At 33.5% G+C, this 19,438-nt stretch overlaps 1 protein-coding gene and 1 pseudogene across 1 annotated transcript; both read right to left on the reverse strand.

Annotated features, from left to right (window-relative positions):
• Positions 1 to 730: 730 nt before the first annotated feature.
• LOC107022093 lies at positions 731 to 2,277 on the reverse strand. Its single transcript, XM_015222802.1, has 3 exons — positions 2,151 to 2,277; positions 1,773 to 1,855; positions 731 to 1,447 (listed from the first exon to the last, which is right to left on the reverse strand). The coding sequence occupies exons 1-3, from the start codon at positions 2,275 to 2,277 to the stop codon at positions 731 to 733; spliced, it is 927 nt and encodes a 308-aa protein (XP_015078288.1).
• Positions 2,278 to 2,897: 620 nt separating this feature from the next.
• LOC107022903 lies at positions 2,898 to 3,917 on the reverse strand (annotated as a pseudogene).
• Positions 3,918 to 19,438: the final 15,521 nt, after the last annotated feature.

Below are 19,438 nucleotides of genomic sequence, written 5' to 3' on the forward strand. Positions count from 1 at the left end.
ACTAATAGTAAGGGCCCGTTTGGATGGGCTTTATAAAAGCAACTTTAAAAAAATACTTTTGAAAGTGGTGAAACTTATTTTTAAAATAAGCAGTTATGCGTTTGGATAAAAGTGCTGATGTTTAAAAAAAATTTGTTGATGTGTTTGGGAAATAAGTGCTGATAAACAGCTTTTTAAATCAAAATGTCTGAAATACCCTTAAAAGTTGTTAATATAATAAAAGTTAATTAATTTATATTTTACAGCCATAAGTAATTATATTTTGTTATTATTTACATATTTCTTTCTCATCACAAATTATTTATAAGAGGAATATAAACTTAATATAGATTTTAAAGATGTATAATTTGAACAGATCAAAGAACGATTTAAGATTTATTTTAGTTTCATCCATAGGTAATAATAATTGTCTATCATTCACATATTTCTTTATTATCACAAATTTTTTATAAGAGGAATATAACTTTTATTTAAGTTATATGTGCAACTTATTTTACATTTAGTAATATATAATTTGAATAGATCACTTGAAAGATTTAAGATTTATTTTATTTTCATTCATTAGTAATAGTAATTTTCTATCATCCACATACTTCTTTATCAACAAATTACTTATAAGAGTAAAATTAATTCATATTTCAAAAATAAGTTGTTTAATTCAAATATAAATATCAAAATGAAAAAGAACACTTTACTAACATAAAAATGGAAAAACTAAATAATACAAACATCAAACGTTACCAATTTCATTAGCAATCATGTCACGAAGCCCCATCCAATGAGTATCATTTTGTTTTTCCATATTGTTTTCTTCGTTGTTAGTGTTTGAACTTGAGCCAAATTCGGAGTCAACCGATGGAATATATCTCTCATCCTCAGCCGTTTGAAATGCATCATCCACATTGCGTTTTTGTTTAATATAATTGTGAATGGCCATAGTAGCAAGTACGATGTCTCTTTGAGTATCAATATTATAATAAGGCATATCTCGCAAAATAGACCACCTTGCTTTCCAAACACCAAATGTACGCTCTACTATATTTCTACATGAAGAATGCATATAATTAAATTTTTCAATGTGTCCTCTTGGCTCACGCAATTGACTTGTTGCACCACGACGAAAGTCGGAAAGATGATATCTCACATTGTCTCCTTTGTATGGAGCCATATATCCCTTCATATGTGCATATCCTGCATCCACTAAATAATATTTCTTTCCTAAAGGATGTGGAAAGTTAAGTTCTTTTCTACGAAGAGCCTCACCAAATATACGACTATCATGAGCCGCTCCTTCCCACCCAGCCCATGCAAATGTAGAACACATATTAAAATCCACAACGACAAGAATATTTTGAGTCGGATAACCTTTACGTCCAATATAAGGTATTTGTTGATGTTGTGGCAATCTAGCTTTGACATGTGTGCCATCAAGTGCTCCAATACAATCCTAAAAATATAGGCATGTGAACTAAATAAATATAACAAGTAATACTAAAAAAATATAGGAGTTAATATTTTAAAAGATCACTCAACTTTCACAATTTGTTTAACAAAGTCATTGAACTTTATTTTAAAAATATAGAATTTCTTAGAGACACATATTTTTATTGATAAATTTATTTGAATTATTTTGTTGATATAAAGACCCTAAAGTTAAGTGATTTTATTGGTATAAAATAACATTTAATGACTTTATCAGATAAGTTGTGAAAGTTGAATGACCTTTTTAAGATATTAACTCAAAATGTAGCAAACTAAAATTTGTTACTTACCTTAAAGAAAGGCAAATATCGCTCATTACATGGCTTGTGAGCTCCAACACCATCATTATAATTCAAATGTGGTTTAATAATATCTCTTGCAAGTTTAGAAACGGCTTTTAAAACACTATGAAAGTGTCTATGGACCGTCTCCCCCGAATGTTGAAAGATATCTTGTATCATTCGGTTTCCCGCTCCATGTGCACAAGTCATTAAGAACATGCCTAACATTTCATTTATGGACATTCCACGGGTGGGCTTAAGTCCATATTTTCCTTTTAAATCTTTGGATAGATTAACAAGCACCACCTTCTTTAATCAAAAATTTTCATAACAACGACAAGATTTTTTGAATAAGTATTTTTCGTAATACAATTAAAATGTATTTACCTGCTATCCGGCATAGAGACATCCATTCTTTCTCGTTTTGCTCTCTCCTACTTTGTTCTAGTTCTTCATCTTCTTCATCTAACAAATCACTTAAATGAGGTGATATGGTAAAGTCCAAATCCTCCATTTAACTACAATTAAAAATATCTTCAATTAAAAAAAATCAAAAGTATAAAAGTTTCATTATTTCACAAGTAATGACACATATTTTTACTTGCTTACAACATTTTTGAATCTACAATAAAAATTTCAATTCTATTACTTTATATTAGTAAAGACATTTACATAAATTCAATCACAACATACATTTTGTTATAAATCATACACAATAAACACCTATATATAAATTTACACTACAAACACACATATATAAATTCAACATAACATACACCTATATGTGAATTCAACACAACATATACATTTACATAAATTCAACATAACAAACACCTATATGTAAATTCAACACAACATATACATTTACATAAATTCAACATAACAAACACCTATGTGTAAATTCAACATAACAGATGCATATTTTTACACATTTACATAAATTCAATACAACATATATATTTACATAAATTCAACACAACAAACATATTTATATAAATTAAAACTTCACTTAAATAAATTAATCATACAATGATAATGTCCAAAACAAAACTCAAGATAACAAATAAAGTTCATGCATACAAGCATAATGTCAAACATAAAAGAATAAATTACTTTTTCAATAACAATACATTTTCACACTTTCTTAAGGTATAACTGATAGTTATACTCCATCCAAGACTTTCGAACTTCATCCGTAGGCATCTTAAGAAACACTTGTCGAATGTCTTTTTTAAGAAACATGTTCACAAAGTAGTTGTACATTTCACCCCTTTCAAAAATATTGGGAATATTTGCCAAAAAATCCATACACTTATCAATGGTGGGATCATCTACCGCATGAGATGTAGCAGTACTTTTGTTAGACATTAACTCTAGTAAAGATTGCATATCTTCTTTCATTGATGCAGCTGTAGATTTTGTCTTACTTTTTTTCACTTTATTACTAGTTCCAATACCATCAGTTGAATTTTGTCTTTTTATTGATGGTTTAAGAAACATAGTAGAATTCATATCTTCTGTATCATCACTTTCATCACCCCCTTCATTATTAGTATTAATGAAGTGCTCCATATCATCCTTATCAATACCATTTTGTCTTTCTTCGTCATAATCTACCTCACTTTCAAAAAATTGGGATTGATTTGAGGCACGTTCTCTTTCCCCCGTAGCAACAATATCAGAAAATAATGCACCATAGCGAAACCATATCAGTGAAAGATCCTTATTCCTTCTATAACAAAAAATGAAACAACAAATTTAAGTAAGTAAAAATGTAACTTTAAAATAAATAAAAAGATATATAAAACAACGTGAAAATTATACCTTAATTTTTCGCTTCCACCAATTATCATCTGCCATAATTGTATTTTTAGTGGCATCCCATCCTATATCTGTATCTCCTCTCATCAATTGCTTAAAAAGAGTCCACTCAGCTTTCATGCCATCCCAATGATTTTTCATTTGTATTTTCGTATAACGTCTTCTCATTTTTTCATAGAATGCTTTAATTGTATTTTTTCATCCATCTTTAGATAAATGAGTGTTTGGTATATTTCCTTTCCTAATCTCTAATTCACATAACTCTATAAATTTGAGATGAGCATCATTATCCCACTTAGCATTAGTTTGTGTTTCAGACATGGTGTAATTGATCTGAAGATGAAATTGATAAGAAAATTTAAAATAACTACTTCCCATAATTTTATATGGCTGAAAATTATATAGTACACACAATCAATATATATATACATATACATATTCCCAACACAAAAAATGGATAGCAAAACCTGTATGTGTTCTGTACAAACATGCATTTATGATCCTACACAAGTTCTGTATTAACAAATGTACAAACATGCATTTATGGTTTCCAGAATAGGAGGAAAAGGCAAATCCAAATGTGGAAAATATAATCTTTTTCACAATATAGATTATAAAAAGATAAAATCATTCATATTATAATAGATTAAACTATAATATTTGGATATATAAATTTACTGTAAAAATCAAAATAATTTGGATATATCAAAACCTATATTATTTTGATACTTGATAGCTCTTAATGTATGTAAAAAGGAAATCATTTTGAAGTGAAAATGACTTCTAAATATTTTTAAGTTATTAAAAAAATTAAATTCAACTTTAAATTGAAATCTTAAATTTTGAGAGTTAGAACTCAAAAGGAAAAATCATAGTCAAATTGATCAATTTTTTATAGGCACTTTTAAGGACTACATGTATCAATTAGAGATATCAACAAGGACCAAAATAATGCAAATCCAATACATGAGGGACAATTTTGATAATATTCTTTAGGAATTAGTAACATTCTTTCTTTTAGAAATTTTGAAACATTGATCCCCCAAAGTAGTTTTCTTCTTGTTGATTTGCAGGTAAGGAAGCAGCTAAAGCCATGACAGTGGCAGCAGGAATTGGATACACTTTGTTAGCTCTTGGCCCTTCTCTCTCACTCTTCATCGCTCTTATCTCAAAGAAACCCTTCTTGATTCTCACACTTCTTTCAAGGTAAACTTCCAATTCAGGGTTTAGTTTTTTTTTTCTTAAAATTTCTTCAAATTCTCAAAAATTACAGTTATTGACAAATTGGGTGCTTTTATAGTGAGGCAAGCTTGGTGGGATTTTTTCCTTTCATGGGTGTGACTTGGTCATTGTAAAAATCAATTACACAGGAAAAAAATACATGATAACAAAAACACAAAATAGAATATCTCAGAAATAAATCAGTAACGAAATAGAATATCTCAGAAATCATATGTATGACAAACCACACGCCAAAAGTGAGTAAATGAAGCAAGTCAAAAAACATTATCGGCATAGATTGAGAATTTTTTCAGTTGATTTCGATTTTTGAACATATTATCGGCATCAATCGAGAGAAAAGGAAGAATGCTAATAAAAAAATAATCAAAAAAACTTACTTCAAGGTTTATCTTCACTTCAAATTGGAAGAATAGGAAGAAGTTCAGCAGCTAGGCCAAACGTGAAAAGGGAAAAATGGAAAAAAGAGATGTTAGGGTTATGTGGGTAATTTGGAGATTGGATAAAAATATTAAGGGCAAAAAGGTAAATATGTGGTCAACTTAAAACAACTTATAAGCTAAAAAAAAAGCACCCCTACCCCAACTTTCAACTTTTGGCTTAAAATAAGTTTTGTTTTAACTTAAAATAAGTTATTTTAAGTATTGCCAAACAACTAAATAAGTCAAAAACCGGCTTTTAATTAAGTTTGACCAGCTTTTAAGCTGAGCCAAAAAGGCTCTACTACTACTACTACTACTACTACTACTACTACTGCTGCTGCTGCTACTGCTACTCCTACTGCTCCTACTACTCCTACTACTGCTACTACTGCTACTACTGCTCCTACTGCTACTGCTACTGCTACTGCTACTAGTACTACTACTGGTACTGCTACTGCTGCTGCTGCTGCTGCTATACAACTATGACATTCTCATTCATTCATTCGATGATTCCATCTTACCTATTGATTTTATGGAGAATGACTAGCAGCGTGTGCTCAACACATTTGCTTTCATTGTGTGTAAATCGTGTTCGCTCCTTGGGGGGTATGTTACCTCCCCTTGCTGCTGCAATTGGTTTCCACCTGTACCACCTTGATGGACAAATTGTTGAGTTGAGTGGCCAGTGCATACAGACGGAAGTCTTGCTTCACTTCGTGGCTTGCCTCAACGGATTTGCCACTACTTATTCCAGCCACGTTCACCGAAATTAACGAACTAAAAGAAAAACAAAACCACAAGTGAAATCAGTAAAGCTTCAACAGAAAAAGAATGAAAACTCTACTTAACTATATTTTCTCAAGTAGCACCACACCTAGGCAACGACACCATTTTGATGCTTATCATGACCAACAAGACTACTTTCGATTCAAGTGTCTATGATCGTCGATAATATAGTAACCCAACCGAGGGTTGGGGTCATGTCCCAAAGAAATGGTTTCGAGAATATGTAGTTATTAGAATTTCATTCAAATTATTAGTAGTTAAAGAAATTTGTGATTAAAACATTGTAAATTAAGGGGGTCACATGAAAGTATCAAATATCAATTTGGGGGGGGGGAGGTTTGTCATAAATATACGAATAAGAAATATACTTTATGGGTTGTCATACCCCAATCCAAGATTGATTTTCAATAAATATACCTGCAATGAAGAACCTAAGATAAAAGAAAATCCATTATGAAGAGTTTCACACAAAGAACTAGGCATCCAAGTGTCAAGCCTAGTACCATTCCACATGACCATTTAAAATGATCATGTAAATTAAGCAGTGCCCAAGGACATAGTGAGGGTCCTTGGGACAATAGGTAAACATTTACAAAGGAACCATAAATTAATAGTTAGTTAGGAAAGTACAACCAACCCATGTGCAAGCACATGTGCAAGACACGTGAAGAAGCACCAATGGAGGGCACCACCCAAACCGAATTCGTTTAGGGTAATTAAGGGGAAAAAAACGTGCATAAGGGACCACTCCATGTGGGGCCTAACTTCCAAACCAATTTTAGACTCTGGCCTACTCCTCAAAATATATAACTAGCCTAGGACTAACCGAATTGGATCCATTAGTGCACCCGACAACCTAGGACCAAAACAGGGTTGACACTACCTAGTACTAGTTAAAGAGACAACATAGTACCTAACCTAGTATGGTCCAAAAGGTTAGTTATGGTCCTAAAAACTTAGGGTACTTTAGTAATTCCCCCAGGTTACCTAATTAATTAATTTAGAAAATTAATTAATTAATTTAAAAGGGATAAAACCGAAAATAAAAAGGAAATTTTCAGATTTCGGTGAAGACAAGAAAGGGACAACCTAGTACCTAACATAGGATAGTTCAAAGAGTTAGTTAAGATCCTAACGACTTAAGCGTACTTTAGTAATTCCCCTAGGCTACTTAATTAATTAATTTAGCAACTTAAATAATTAATTTAAAGGGGAAAAACCGAAATCACAAAACAATTTCCAAATTTCGGTTTAAACAAGAAAAGAACAACCCAGTACCTAACCTAGGATGGTTCAAAGGAATAGTTATGGTTATAACAACTTATGGAATAGTTAATAATTATGTTCAAAGGAATAGTTATGGTTATAATCATGATTTCGAAGATGCTACAGATTTAGTCTAGCCTTAGTTTTAGACATAGCTAGTGGATGTTGTCCCTAGCGTTTCTTTCGCACCTTCCTTTCGAAGCTTTGTAATAAGGCCATGTTTGGCAAACTATTTATGAATATTCATCTTCAGTTTCGAAATGATTCTTTATGTTAGATGGTTGTTCTCTTATGTTGAGCTTATTATATAATGTATCTAGTTTAATAATTATATGAAGTCTATGTATACTTCATACATATTAAAAGTTTTAAATTTTCCGCAAATTTAACAAGATGAATGTGATGAATGCAAGATGAGGCTTGTCTACAACCTCTGAGAGGTCAACAACGCCGGTTGCAATCCGGATTTCAGAATCCGGGTCGTGAAAAAATTGGTATTAGAGCATGAGGTTAAATTACCTAGGATATAAATCTCAACACAACCACGTTACGTAGTTTCTATCTTATAGTTGTGAAGCGCGCCAAAATCACGACTTAGAGACTACGCGATGATAGGAATTTCTCCCTTCTTCTACTCTTTATCGTGCTATGTAGAGCTTTGACACTTTGTGTCAATATACGTATCTAACTTCCTTATTGTGTGAATGCATAGAAGAATACACAAAATAATTAGGATGGCCAAGTGGTCTAAGGCGTCAGGCTTAAGATCTGTCCTTCCCAGGAAGGGGCCATAATGGAAATGCCTAACGTGGACAAAATACGTGTGGTGAGTCTGGTTGTTCGAATGGAGGTGAATGCATGGTAATGTCTAAAAGCCTGCTTGAGTATTGATGAGGAGGAGAAGGCTAAGTTGGCTGCATATCAACTCAAGAATATGGCTTTGACATGGATTTGCTTCATAAGTGTTATGCTATAATGGACTATAGAAACAGGGTAGTAAGGCTTAAGTTTCCAAATAAGTGTGAATTAGATATTAACAAAAGAGAAACGTTTAAGTACGACAAACAAAGTCATCCTCTTTGTTTAAATGATATATAAGTGTCATTCGGGGATGAATGTTCCTAAAGGGGGGGGGGGTAATGTAACATTCTGGAAAATCATATGTCTAATGAAAAGCCAGTATGCCCTTAGGATAGCCTATTAGGGGTACATAGGCACCCCAATGCCCAATATTGAGAAATATTAGGTATAGTATAGAAAAATTGGCTAAGGGATATTAACCAATTTTCTATATACGAATAAGAAATATACTTTTTGGGTTGTCATACCCCAATCCAAGATTGATGTTCAATAAATGCACATGCAATGAAGACCCTAAGCAAAAATAAAATCCATTATGAATAGTTTCACACAAAGTACTAGGCATCCAAGTGTCAAGCCTAGTACCATTCCACATGACCATTTAAAATTATCATGTAAATTAAGCAGTGCCCAAGGACATAGTGAGGGTCCTTGGGACAATAAGTAAACATTCCCAAAGAAACCATAAAACAATAGTTAGTTAGTAAAGTACAACAAACCCATGTGCAAGCACATGTGCAAGACATGTGAAGAAGCACCAAAGGAGGGGACCACCCTAACCGAATTCGGTTAAGGTAATTAAGGGGACAAAAAAGTGCATAAGGGACCACTCCATGTGGGTCCTAACTTCCTAACAAATTTTAAACTCTAACCTACTTACCCAAATAGATAACTAACCTATGACTAATGAATTGGACCCGTTAGTGCACCCGACAACCTAGGACCAAAACCGGGTTGACACTAACCTAGTACTAGTTAAAGAGACAACCTAGTACCTTACCTAGTATGGTCCAAAAGGTTAGTTATGGTCCTAACAACTTAGGGGTACTTTATTAATTCCACTAGGTTACCTAATTAATTAATTTAGCAAATTAATTAATTAATTTAAAAGGTCTAAAACCGAAAATAAAAAGGATATTTTCATATTTCGGTTAAGACAAGAAAGGGACAACCTAGTACCTAACCTAGGATGGTCCAAAGAGTTAGTTAATATCCTAACAACTTAAGGGTAATTTAGTAATTAACATAGGATACTTAATTAATTAATCTAGCAACTTAATGAATTAATCTAGAGGGGCAAAACTGAAATCACAAAACAATTTCCAAATTTCGGTTAAAACAAGAAAAAGACAACCTAGTACCTAACCTAGGATGGTTCAAAGGATTAGTTATGGTTATAACGACTTAATGTTACTTTAGTAATTACCCTAATATGTTATGTAAGAGACAAGTCTCATTAACACCAAAGATGTTATGTAAGAACAATTCACATTTCATCAATGTAAATAAAAGGATGACAAGTCATCAATAGTGGAAGTAAATGCAACCAAAACGTACTCACCTATGAGAGTGTAAAGCTAATGAAGAGATCAGTCTCTATGTACACTCTAATGAATGTATTGAGACTGATGTATACATAATAATAATGATGAGATGAGAAATCAGCTATTAAGCTATGATGTCCTCATACTAGAAGCCAACTTCCATAACATATGAGTTGAATTAACTGGAACTTTATACTGAGCACCGATAGACTAGCTATGAGCGTTGATGCCTTCTTTAGGGAAGGATGGAGGTTCACATTACTCTCATGAGATGAGACTGTCCGGCAAGTCGGGTATGGTTCTCCTTATATCCCCTAGTCTTCGAACCTATACTGCCAATATAGGGATCTGGCGGGGTTCAATTCCCATATACTCTAGCATAATTTGGGTCACTTTGGCCGGTGATTCCACCTCCTTTCAGTGTGGGGGTAGTCACTGGATTTCATGATTCTCACATGATATATGTCGTTTAAGGTTAGAGTTCCTCAATGTATGAAAGATAATGAAATGAACGATACCGAAGGTGTTTGTGCAAGACAATCAGGAGGTGAAATCAGATTCAAGTAATGACATTAGGTCATTCTTGGTCATTGCACTTCATGATCCCAATGAGAGTCTTAAACTTCATCCTAGGTATAGCTGGTGTTTACATCAGCCTACGAATGAATGAAATGAATAATGTGAAGTACGAATGAACGAATGAAGCAGACTCTGTGTTTGTTAAAGAAGGCCCTCGGGTTGAGGTCCCATATGTTGGGCCCTCACTTGAGATGTCTTATGCTACATCAACGATTCCAAAGTCTCATGTATCTTAAATTTATAATATATAAAACATGAAATTAATGAAATCAATGGCATGATCAATAGAGAATTGCTTATGGAAGGTAATGAATATATAGTCTAAAGAATGACTCACTATAACTATAAGGTTGAAAAATCATCCCTTAGTCCTTGGATTACTTACATCGAATCATTATGGGTATGGGATTACAATGAATAATTGCACTTGTAAGTAAAACATAGGACCAAAGGATTTATTTAACTACACAACAACAAGAAGAAAAAGACTGAAAAATAATCTAAGTGTACAAAGAGGAGCTCTCGGCCTAAGAGGATCAAAATCTCAAATCTTCGCCTGAGTTGTTCTAAAATTATGTTGATGATACTAATATATTTTAATAATATAGAAAATGAGTTGTGTGCTTTTAGTGCATTAAAATACATCATATTCATACTACAATTCACAACCAATAAATTAAGAAAGTCTAGTGACTAGACTTTCCAGAAATAGCATGTTGTTTAGGAAGAGCTTTCATTGATCATGCATAGCTTTATGTGTATGTGTGCATACACCCATACTTAGTACAAGTGGTGTACTAACCCCCTACTATTTACTATTTTTATAGGTGAAGGTCAGAGGACAGGTTGATGATACTTGCAGTGGTTTGGACTTCAGCGTTTCTTCAAACCATTTGGTAGGTCCTCATGATTTCGAGGATGCTATAGATTTAGTCTAGCCTTAGTTTTAGACATATCTAGTGGATGTTGTCCTAGCTTTTCTTTCACACCTTCATTACAAAGCTTTGTAATAAGGCCATGTTTGGCAAACTATTTATGATATATTCATCTTCAGTTTCAAATTGATTCTTTATGTTAGATGGTTGTTCTCTTATGATGAGCTTAGTATATGATGTATCTAGTTAATAATTATTTGGAGTCTATGTATACTTCATACATATAATTTTTTTTTAAATTTTCCGCAAATTTAACTAGATGAATGTGATGAATGCAAAATGAGGCTTGTCTGCGACCTTTGAGAGGTCAACGACGCCGGTTGTGATTCGGATTCCAGAATCCGGGTCATGACAAACTCAACCTATAGTTAGTAAAAGTCCTATGCTGACAATAGAAGAAGACATCTAGAATTTGAAGAAGGGGATAAGGTATACTTAAAACTTTCACCGATGAAAGGGGTGATGAGATTCGGCAAAAAGGGGAAGAAAAGTCCTCGATATGTGGGTCTCTATGAAATAGCACAACGGGTCAAAAAAGTTGCATATGAGTTGAGATTACTTAGTGAACTAGCTTTGGTTCATCCGACATTTCACGTCTCCATGTTAATAAGTGTATTGGTGATCCCGTATCCATCCTCCTATTGAAGGGTTAGGTGTGGATGAGAGTCTTTCCTATTAATAGGTTCCAGTGGAAATTCTAGATTGCCAAGTCAAGAAGTTGATGAACTAGGAGGTGGTCTCTGCAAAATTCCTATGGCGAAATCACCTTGTTGAGGTAGCAACGTGGGAGGACGAGGTTGACATGTAGTCCCATTATCTCACATCTTTACTCAAAATTCTAGCAAAAGTTGAGGTTATTAATCCTTCTAAAATGAACTAGTTAATAATGTTGAAATTTGGCTTGATTTGCTGAAGCGTGCATACTATGATAAAGGTCACGCTAAAATGATTTTCATGCAAATATGCTCTTTTGCTTAACTTGCACTTATTTGCAATCTTGTTTATAGTTGCTTTTATAAAATGATATTGAGCATGTTAATTAGCCTGAAAGGAAGTGTTCATAAGTGACTCTTGATGTTATGTTGAGCTCATGTTGATATGGAGAAGGTAGTTCCCCATGTTATGAAGTTGAGCTCTTAGATGAAGTAAATTGTGATTCGAGTTGCTATGTGTAAATGCAATGTTTATGTGTTGAATTGAGTTGTGAAAAACTCCGATGAGTTATGACTCATGATGATTTTATGTTGTTGTTGTGTTGTTGGTTGGGCAACTAGTATTGAGTCTTTCCTCTACCTACAAAAAGATTTAAGTGAGATTCAGGGACAAATGTTCCTAAAGGGGGGATACTGTAACACTCGGAAAGTTCGTGACTTAGTCTACAACCTCACATGATGGACCAAGACTTAAAACAATGTTTCTAAGCTTAAAATAATGTATTAAAACTAATTAGGAACCGTTAGAGTCAAAACGTCAAGAAACATCCAAGAAGTCCAGAAACTAGTGCATTGAAATAATAAAACGACCTTACGTTTAGTGAAGATTTGAATGTGTTGTATGAATTATAAAAATATTTAAATCACTTTAAATTAGTAAATTCATGTATATAGGGTCAAAACGTCCAGGTTCGACCCCCCAAGGACCTCCCTAGGGTCCTTGAAGCGACCCCAACTTAAGCCATCAAGATGCCAAAAGGCAGAAGCCAATTACACTATGGTGAACTGCCTCCGCGTCGCAGACATGGTCCCACAAGGACCAAAAAAACTTTGTATGTATCGCGGACACGTAACAGACTCTTCTTTTTCAAAATTCAATCTAGGAAATCCGCGGGAACAGCTCCGCGACGCACACTTGTTTTTCGACGAAAATATGAAATTTAGAATCCAAGTTTGACTTCATTTAAAGGTCAACTTAAGTGAGGGGTCTTTTGGGTATTTTAGGGGAGGGTTGTAGATTGGCATTGAATAAGATTTTTATCCCCCAAATCAAAACCCAAAAGCTCTCACCATTCTCTACTTTGTCTCTCTATTCAACCTCCATTGAAGAAGCTTTGACGTTTAAACAAGAAGACCAAATTCCCAAGTTTTTCTACTCATATTGGAGGCTAATGTCTTAATTAAGGTATAGTTTCTTTCACTTTTCAGATTCCTTTCCCCAAGAGGTCATTTAAAAGAGATTTTCCAACTTCTCCAAACTAAGGTTTTTCTTCACACATAGGTCTTCTTTGGAAAATAAAATTAGGAATAAATTATGATGAATTATGGTCAATTAATGTTGTTTATGTATATATTCATGTTTAATTATTGTTATTCACTCAAGATTTTCACGGACATATGTCTTTTCCCAATTTCATGAAAACCTTGAATCGATATGGTGAATTGTGAAGAGGATGAATATGTTGATTGACTACATTGATTTTTATTATGTAATTGCTTATTGAATTTACCTTATTATGCATTGGCTATGTATTCCTTTGTAATTTAAGTTTAAAGGCCATGAAAGGGAAAGAAGGTTGATTCTTCTTGAATTCAATTATGAAGTATAAGTTACTTAGATTGTAATGCTTCTATGTCTAATGTGTGGGTATGATGTTGATAGAAAGTATTCCCCATCCTTAACCCTAGACTATTGAATTGGTTTTTAAGTATGAAAGTATGTTATGGTATGATTATTATATGACTGAAAGTAGTTTCTCATGATTATAATAAAGCGTTGAGTGAAAGGTTTACTCACTTGTATATGGTTTCTAAAGTGAAAGGATAGTTCTCACTTATGAATGCCTATGAGCTGTTATGATGAGATGTTCACTTAGGTGTCTAGAAGAGACTAATGTGATCTTCTGTGATTAATATGATGATTACTAAAGGGAATAAATGCTTAGCACCGAAAGGGCATGTAAATAAGATGGAGGTCTCACATTTAGTGAGTTTGTCCTCCCATATGGGTTTTTTAACACTTAGCAAATCCAGATTTCCATATGGTTTCTCCACGTTTAGCAAGTCCGAACCACGATATGTGTTGTCTCATGAGATGGAAACCTCCACGTTAGTAAGTCAAAGTTTCTAGTAACAATCTCTTTGACCCTTAACTATGTGCCCATATAGGACTATAGCATAGTGGATCCAACTAGATAGCTATGTAAGATTGGTTACACCTTAGGCAAATGTTAACCCTCTCTTTTTGGTGTGGGAAGAGAACAACAGATTCCATCTAGCTCATATGGTCTCATGTCGTTTATTGCACTATATTCCCTAATGTAATATGGTAAATGAATAAGTGAAGTATGCGAACTATTATTAGGGCTTGTCATAATGGTTACTACATAGGGTGAGGGAGGGCATGAGACTTCTCTTACTCATTGCACATGTGGAACCCTAGGGGATGGTCTTAGTACTGTTCTTCTATGAGTAAGTTGATTTCATGTTATGTAAGTCAAGTTATGTATGAACTTATGAATCAAGCATGTTATGATTAAGTATGATTTTTTTTTGCATGTAATAAGTGACTTAATGTGATACTTAGCTTTGGGTAGGGTTACGAGGTTCTATTCTTTGCATTGCACAAGTATTGCTTTGGGTTACTTATATGTTGTATCATGTTGGGTTGACTTATAATGTTGCATATATGTGCATGTTGAGTTACTGAACGTAAAGCATGTTTTTGACTAAGTTGTGCCTTTTCTCATGGATTAATGATTTTATGCATAGGAGCCGTACTTAGTACATGTGTTTTGTACTAACCAATATTTCTTCCCTTTTTTCACAACATTGTAGATTCCGGTTATTGAAGAGCTTCTAGGCCATTTTTGAAGGATACGTGGACTTCTTTCTCCAAGTAGTTGGTGAGTCCTCCAAGTCCGAGGATGGTGCCTTTTGATCTACCCTAGTAGTATTGATATAGTCTAAAAGACATTCTTATAATCCCTATTCTTGAAGACATTTGTTGTAAGCCCTACGTGGCCATATGTACTTGTGTAAGGGCTATGCCCAAATATGTTACTTCGTTTAGATGGTTTAATGTGAGACAAAAAATAAGACTAATTCATATGTATTAATCAAATTAACTAAATGAGAAACCTATGTAAGTTTCGTATGCGAGGAGTCTAAGTAAACTCCTTATGTAGTATGTGAGAGGTCTATGTAAACCTCAATATATAAGAAGTTTTAAATTTTCCACACTTTTTGACCTATGAAATGTAATTATGAATGCTAAGAGGCTAGTCATAATCATCTTTGAGGACGACAATGTTGATTACGTCCAGGGGGTGCTCCATGGTCGTGACACGTATGACCCTTTCCGCATTTCATGACTATTGTACATAAGTAATTGTACATGTATATACTCAAGTAGGGCAAATATCCTAGGAAGGAAGCTGCCCCATTGCAGAAACAAACCAAAGCACAAGCATCAAAGGTCTAAATAACTTTATTGCAACACCAGAAAAAACTTAACTTGCACAAATGACAACAAACTCACTCATAAAAATACATTGAAGTCTTTAACCTTCCAAGAAATCATAAAGAGACAACTATCTCTCGCAACAACCATCACAATTCAAAGCAGTAACAAAAAGGGGAAAAAGTACACAACTACAACCCAAAATCTCTAGAGTCCTCCTTCAATACAATACAACACTCATGCAACTAGAAATATAAACTTTTCTAGGTATAAAAGCTTAAAGAAGACAATGAGTGAAAAAAAACAAAGTACAGACTAAAGTTTCAAAGATTCTAATTAGTAAAAAAAGGTTCCAAATTTCTTTAGCAAGAACACCTGCTTAACTAGAAGAAAAACAAAAAAGACGAGTCTTTTTCAATGATTTACTGAAGAAGGCTTCATGTTATCTTGGAACCTCAAGTTCTTTAATGCACTCAACCCGTGAAACCTCAAGTAAATAGATTATTGACTACCGAATAACTTGTAAGGATAATCCATCTTGAAGGCAATGCCTTATTAAGACAACATATCCATATGAAAATGCAAAATTTCATGTCAAATTTCATTCTATTAATACTAAAAGAAAAATGAAGCTTACTGTAACATCTCACAATTTCAAATTGCTAAGAATAAGATAATAAACTAAAAGTACTAATCTTTGGAAAGAAAAGGAAAAAAATTGTTGACTATGTTAAGAAAGTGAGTTCTAGTCAAATTCAAACGGCCATAACTTCTACCTCAGGATGAGTTAGAGGTAGTTCTTGATATGGTTGGAAATCCCTTCGAGATTTATTTCAAACGCCATCAAGTTTGCACACTTTCGATATCGTATGACTGATATATGTCTATGAGAAGTTGGGCTGTTGAAGTGAGGAAAGTCTAAATTCGGATTTAAAAAAGGGAAAACTAGTCTTTTCATCTGCTAATTTCCTATTTCGTTTTTAGGGTTCATTGGTATAAATGCCAAGCCTACATGTGTTCTGTCAACACCGAGAATATAGTACAAGTCTTAATTCAGTTTTGCAAAATCAAAACTACTCTTAGGGATTGGAGAAGAGAGAGAAAAGAAGAAGGAAAAGGAGAAAAGCTAAGAATTCATCAAGAAAGTCAAGATTTGCGATTGGATTTCATCTGGGTGATCCCTATCAAGGTATATGAGATCTTTTGTGTTGAGTCAATTTACCCACAGACCAAGATTTTTTCAATTCAGTAATTTTTGAATTGGTTGAATCAGAATAGTGAAGTTCTTGAAGAACATTGTTGAAGTCCTATTGATTGAGTTGTAGAAATTCCTATCGTTGAATTGATTCATAATTTCGGGTTGTTTTTTGAGTTAGATATATTAGGTATTAAACGTATTAATAATACTAAGGGTTTGATAAAAGAATTATGGAGACATAGGGGGTTTAGTGTTAAAATATGAATTGATAAATTCATTACGCTTCACCTTGGCAAAGTTAGGCGCGACATGCCCCATCTCCTCAAGAGGGCCTGGGGCGGCGCCCCCGAATGCGTCCAAATCAATGTTTTTTGCTGAGTCTTTGTGATTCAATCCGACTAAGCCCTTCTAAAATGTTTTAATACTTTCTAATGATTCTAACTACTCTAAATTACTTCTAATCATATCGAATAATCCAGAAACACGAATTTACAACCTTTAATCCATAACTTCAAATTCAAGTAAAGTTAGAGCCAAGACTAGAGAGTTCTTAGAGTCCTTTCAAAAAGTCGTTTACAAATACTTTAAACTTGTTTTAATAGTTAAATATCAGGTTGAGTAAGGAGTAAAGATAAGAATAAGAAGTTTCGTTCAAGTTTCATAAGTTTTTCAAAAATGTTTTAAGTGCTATTTTAACACTTAAGCTCGAGTTTAGTTAAAAGTAATGTGAAGTAATCCTTCAAAGCAGTATATTGAAACTAAGTATTCCAAAAGGATATCAAAATGTTTTCACATTTAAAAAGAACGTAAACTGAGATTTTCAAAGATCCTTCGGGATAAATTTTAGTTAAAGAGAAATAACTTTCAAAATGAAGTAAATAGGGAAATTGAGATTTCCAAGATAGCCTTTGAGCTAAATTTTTTAGAACTAATCTCAAATGAAATAATTACTATGTTTCTTAAAACATAAGGGCCAGTATATTATATGAGTAGTATTTAGCACCGATATTTAGGAGAGTTCAGACAACTCACAGCCCCCATAAACTATATACCCACCATATGTAGAAAAGGGTCATAGTTTTTAGATGAACACTTTTTGCAGTAGACTAGTGGATCAATTAGGCAGTTGAGGTCTTATAACTTAGGCCGGGTATAGGATGCCCTGGCAGTGTGAGGTAGATTGCTGTATTATGGGAGAAGTATTGAGCAACGATATGTGGGAGAGTTCAAACAACTCATAGCCCTTAGAAACCATGTATCCACCATAGGTAGAAAAGAGTCATACTTTTTTTATGAACCCTTTTCGCAGTAGACTAGTGGATCAATTAGGAAGTTAAGGTCTATTACCTTGGGCTAGGTAGAGGATGCGCTGGCAGCGTGAGGTAGATCGCGGTATCATCACTATAGCTCTTAAGTGGTGGTTGTCGATTAGAGAAACTTATACAAAAGTTAAATGTATTTATGTATGTTCACCAGTTTATTTGTATTTATACATTCATCTAAGAGTTATTGTATCCTTGTATACATTCAAAATTTATAACATGTTTTCAAAAAACTTTTCTTTATATTGCACTTGATTTTAAATTGCTTTCTATTGAAATGAGTAAGTATTATTGAGTTATGTTATTCATAAGTTGAGCAGAACCAAGGTAAGTGTTCCTTCTTACTCCTATCAAGCTTAAGGTGTTTTAGCATTCCAACTCGCATAATTATACATTCAATGTACTGATGCCAATTGTCCTGCATCGTATCATGATGCAGACGCAGGTAATGAGGATTGACATCTGATGCACGGTTGATCCAATTGAGCACTCTAGAGTCAGTTGGTGAGCCTCATTGTATTCTTAAGGATTTGTTTTATTGTTATTATAGTATTTTCTTTATTAGGATTATGTGGGATCTGTCCAACATCCATCTTAGTCTTAGAAGGATTAATAGAAACACATTTCTGTATTTCTTAAGACTTAGGTTGCCACTATTGGCTAGATGAATGTTTTAAACATTTACAATGTTCTCAGTTAGTATTCTTTATCAGTTCAGTTAAGCTTGATCATTATATTGATTGATTGTTGTCTTCCGCTGAGCTAATAAAGTTAGTCCAAGGGTCCATTCGAGACCATCAATGGTCTTTGAATGTCAGCCACGCCAAGGGTGTAGGATCGGGGTGTGACACTCACAAAGGTCACAAGCAGTAAAGAATGAGGCGGATTCATTAGTAATTACAGAAAAACACTTCTATAGATCATAACCCGAAATAAATAATACGAATTGGGAAATATCTCACCCCAAACAAATGAAATAGTACCACGTGGTGATTAACAAATAAATAAACCAAGCTTAAGGCGAGCAAAACAACTACGAACTCAAGAAGACTAAGAATACAAAAAATAATGCTTGAATGGTGGCAGATAGATACAAGTATATTACATCATAGGAGAAACCATATGAAATGTTATTTATTTTAATTGATTCACATGACTTCTATGTAATATTAAGTTAAAATAAGTTGTTCGATGAACTACTTTGAAACAAAAAATCAATCAATGATAATGTATTAATTTGTTATATGAACTTAATCTGTATGCAACATATCTTAGGCATCATGTATTTTACGGCATAATTTAATAAG

The sequence above is a fragment of the Solanum pennellii genome, chromosome 6 (assembly GCF_001406875.1).
Source record: "Solanum pennellii chromosome 6, SPENNV200".
Classification (NCBI taxonomy): Eukaryota; Viridiplantae; Streptophyta; class Magnoliopsida; order Solanales; family Solanaceae; genus Solanum; species Solanum pennellii.